Source organism: Manis javanica, chromosome 11 (assembly GCF_040802235.1).
Source record: "Manis javanica isolate MJ-LG chromosome 11, MJ_LKY, whole genome shotgun sequence".
Lineage (NCBI taxonomy): Eukaryota > Metazoa > Chordata > Mammalia > Pholidota > Manidae > Manis > Manis javanica.
The window spans coordinates 26,697,313-26,702,131 of NC_133166.1; the positions used below are offsets into that span (position 1 = coordinate 26,697,313).

The following is a 4,819-nucleotide window of genomic DNA, read 5'->3' on the forward strand; positions in this document are numbered from 1 at the left end:
ATAAAACAACACCTCCAATGATTTTAACGACATAGATAAACACACAGACAAGAGTATGGTTCAAATACTGATGAAAAACTCCAATTTACACTCTTGGAATGACACCTGAGCAGAACATCTGTACAAAGCAGGCAGATCCACAGGCCATACACAGCATGGTTTTAAAGATTAGAAATGCTGGCCACAAATATTTGCAGGCACCTCTCACTGCAGGAGGACCAAGGACTTTCACAGCCTTCCTTGGTCTTCCCTTTTAAATTCAGCAGCAGGGGAGCACAGGGAATACTTCATGTTCATGTGAAAGAACTTCATCCTGCCCTACACTCTGCCCAAATGCCCTATTTCGGTTCTTATCGTTCAGTCTCATAATTATCTAGCTAATTCCCACCTGCCAAGGATTATCACTTCCTTGAGAAAAAAGACATACCTTAACCTTGGGACCACAGCATATAAAGGGTAAATAAAAGGTAAATAAGAAGGAAGGACTGACAACACAGATGGTACCTGCCACAGGTGTTGGGGCCATTCTGTGGGCAACTGGGCAAGGGATTCACAGATGAATCACTGAAGACTAACTTCCCCACCTCCAGCTGCTCAAAAAGGAGGATCACAATCTTCAAAGGAAAGGACTTTGCCTGGTAGCTTACTGAAATGACCAATTCTACAATACAAATATGTTAAAATCAGGAATTTACATAATTTGAGAAATGAAGAAAAATAACACTTCCAAAATATTTAAAGTAATTTATCTTCAGTTTATTAGTGCACAAAATCTCCAAGGAAAACAAAATCACCTGCTACAGCCGTAAGTTACACACTGTCACGTTGACTTTTTCTCCTACTGTAAGTACAGCAGAGGCTAATTTTGATCCTAACTTTGTAGACCATCAAAGGAAATCTGCAGAAACAACATATCCAAGATGACACCACACAGAAATGGCTCCAGTGAGGTTTCAGAATTCCTCCTGAATTGTTTTGTCAGGTATCCCAGTTGGCAGCATGGGCTGTCCCTGCCCCTCACCCTCCTCTACGTCCTGGCCATGGGGACCAACACTATTCTCCTCATCACCATCTGGAGGGAGGCCTCTCTGCACGAGCCCATGTACTACCTGCTCAGCCTCCTCTCCCTGCTGGACATGGTGCTCTGCCTCACCGTCATCCCCAAGGTCCTGGCCATCTTCTGGTTTGACCTCAGGTCCATCAGCTTCTCTGCCTGCTTCCTGCAGATGTACATCATGAACAGTTTCCTTGCCATGGAGTCCTGCACCTTCATGGTAATGGCTTATGACCGCTATGTTGCCATCTGCAACCCACTGAGGTACCCGTCCATCATCAATGACCAGTTTGTGGGTAAGGCTGCCATTTTTATTGTGGCCAGGAATGTCCTTCTCACAATGCCCATCCCCATCCTCTCTGCCCGTCTCCATTATTGTGGGAGAAACGTCATTGAGAACTGCATCTGCGCCAATATGTCTGTGTCCAGGCTCTCCTGTGATGATGTCACACTCAACCGCCTCCTCCAATTTGCTGGAGGCTGGACTCTGCTAGGATCCGACCTCATCCTCATCTTCCTCTCCTACACCCTCATCCTGAGAGCTGTGCTGAGACTCAAGGCAGAGGGTGCTGTGGCCAAGGCCCTGAGCACGTGTGGCTCCCACTTCATCCTCATCCTCTTCTTCAGCACCGTCCTGCTGGTCTTCGTCCTCACGCATGTGGCCAAGAAAAAGGTCTCTGCTGAGGTGCCGGTCCTGCTCAATGTCCTCCACCATGTCATCCCTGCTGCCCTCAACCCCATTGTTTATGGAGTGCGCACCCAGGAGATCAAGCAAGGCATCCAGAGGTTACTGAGGAAAGGGTGGTAAGGACACTGGATCTCTGCATTCCTAATGGAAGGTGGCTCTGAAGCCATTAAAGGTGAATGGCCTGAAGTTTACTTCAATTAGGTATCATCTAAACTGTGAAAAATGGATATCGTGCCCTCGTTAATAAAATTAGTTTCACTGGAAGTGTCTTTTTCTCTCACTGTCCATTCAGAATCTCCTTGTCCCTTGCTCCTATCTTTCCATACAGATTGTCTTTTGTGCAAAGTACTAAGAGTCCTGGGAGCAGGTTCTAAGGGAATAAATTTATGTTCTTGAAAATGCAGCTGTTAATAGGTCATGGTTTTTATTCTTGAAAATACAACTGTGGATATTTTGTGCATTGTGTTATGTGATGTGTTCTTATTCCTATTTCCAGAGAAGGGACCATATTGGAGACAAGGGCACAGGAGTGAAGCTTCTGTCCTGAATGATGGGAGGATGCTCCTAGTCAGTAATCAGCTCTTTTCCTCTCAGGCTTCAACTGCATCATTGTCTTTGTCTCTATGTCTCTGTCTCTGTCTCCTTCTCTTGTAAATGAGGTACCTTTTGTAATGTGCCTTGGAAAAGGTCAGGGTTTGTGCCTGGATTGTTCATGTGTGTAAAAATTAGTAATAAGCTTCAGTAGATTTGACAGAGCCTCAATTCTCCTCCCAATGGGTGTGTGCTGCTGACATGCACCTTTCGGATTACACGTGTCATAGTCAATGGTATGTACACGCAGCTGTATTCTCATGATAAAAGGTTTTAAGGTTTGCATGACAGGATCCAGCAATGATACAGAAACATAAAATAAACTGTTCAAACATTTTTTTTAATTAATTGGACAGTTAGTAAGCACATTCTGTGTCCTGGGATTCCTATGAGCATCTAAGACACAAAAATATAAAGTATTGTTGTTTTTAGATGCTTAACGTTTGGCATGGAGGAACAAAAGCAGAAGTTGTAGGAATATATTCATCTTAACAGGATAATGAGAAATGGAATAATGTACCTGTGTGAGCAGTACAGTATCTGGCAACTTGAGAAAGTATCTGATAGGAGAACGGCTCAAAATGGTGGCGTGAGTAGGGTGGATCGCCATGAAAACAAAAAAATCTGACAGCGGTGGCAGAAATCTCCTCCCAAAACCATATATATTTTTTAAAACACAACAAATAAAACTATGCCTAAAATACCAGAAGACACAGATTAACAGCCTGCCTCCATCTACATCTGTGAGAACACAGCATGTCACGAAAAGGCTAAGATACAAAGCCAAGACATGGCGGGAACTGAGCACTCCCCCAAACTCAGCTCACCAACAGGAGGAAAGAAATCAGAGTGCAGAGGGAATGGAAGCACAGGACTACTAAATAACCAGTCCTAGAAATCTGCATTGGGAGCATAGAACCACATTTCATGGTGTACTGGATACAAGAGAAACGGAAAAGTAAAATCCGATAGGGAGACTGCCAGTGGGTCCCCACAGCTGGCTCCCCTGAGACAAAACAAAAGCAGGTGCTTTAAAAGTCTTGAAGGAACAAGGGCTTAACAGCTGGACAAAATCGTACCAGCACACTCAGCCCAGCAGGCAGCTAATCCTAAGGAACTTCAGATACTTTAAACCACTGTGGGGTAACACAACCCTGAAGCCCTCACAAGGATAAGCATCCTGCCATTCACTCCCCTCAGCCAGCACTGCAAGAAAACCAGCTGCGGTACAGCCAGAGAACAGCCCCACCCACAGCAAACACACAGAGTCTTCTCCCAGTGCAGCTAACTGGGACAGACTCAGAAGCTGCTGCAGGCACACAGCTGCCCGGCACAGAGAGAGGAAGGCAGGGCAAAGTCTGGAAGGCATGAAGGGGTGCCGTTCCAACAGAAGAACACATCCAGAGCATCTGTGACCCCCTGCAGTACCCTAGGCTATACTGAGGGACACCCTGCACACAGCAGCTCAGGAGATAATCCAAGAGACTGCACCCAGTGTGTGAATACCGAGACAGGCAGCAGAAAAGTGTAACGTGACCAGCAAGCAAGAAGGGACTTTACTTTCCTAGCTGACACGTGCACCACCTGTCAACGACCACTTCTATTACCATAAAAATGAAGAAAATATGGCCCACTCAAATATCACTCAGACAACCCCAGAGAGAGGGCCGGGTGAGATAGATACAACCAATCTTCCTGAAAGAATTGAAACTAAAACTCATAACCATGATGATGGACCTGCAGAGAAATATGCAAGAACTAAGGGATGAAGCCCAGAGGGAGATAACAGAAATGAAACAATCAATAGAAGGTCTTAGGAGCAGACTGGATGAGGTGCAAGAGACTGTTAATGGAATAGAAATCAGAGAACAGGAATACAGAGAAGATGAGGCAGACAGATAAAAGGATCTCTAGGAATGAAAGAATGTTAAGAGAACTCTGGGACCAATCCAAATGGAACAGTGTTCACACTATAGGGGTACCAGAAGAGGAGGAGACAGAAAAAGGGATAGACTGTGTTTTTGAAGAAATAATTGCTGAAAACTTCCCCAAGCTTGGGAAGGAAATAGACTCTCAGACCATGGAAGCCCACAGATCTCCCAACACAAGGGACCCAAGGAAGGCAACAACAAGACATATAATAATTAAAATGACAAAGATCAAAGACTAGGACAGAGTATTAAATTCAGCCTGAGAGAGAGAGAAAACACCACCTACAAAGGAAAACCTATCAGGCTATCATCAGACTTCTCAATAGAAACCTTACAGGCCAGAAGAGAATGGCATGATATATTTAATGCAATGAAACAAAAAGGCCTGGAACCAAGAATACAGTATCCAGCACAATTATCATTTAAATTTGAAAAACGGATTAAAGAATTTCCAGACAAGCAAAAGTTGAGGGAATTGCCTCCCACAAACCACCTCTGCATGATATTTTAAAGGGTCTACTCTAGATGGAAGCACTCCTAAGGCTAAATAGATGT

At 44.5% G+C, this 4,819-nt stretch overlaps 1 protein-coding gene across 1 annotated transcript; it reads left to right on the plus strand.

Annotated features, from left to right (window-relative positions):
• The first annotated feature begins 920 nt into the window (after nt 1–920).
• On the plus strand, nt 921–1,862 carry LOC108385290 (olfactory receptor 56A3-like). Its single transcript, XM_036996502.2, has one exon. It carries the CDS (start codon nt 921–923, stop codon nt 1,860–1,862), a length of 942 nt encoding a protein of 313 aa, XP_036852397.2.
• Nucleotides 1,863–4,819: the final 2,957 nt, after the last annotated feature.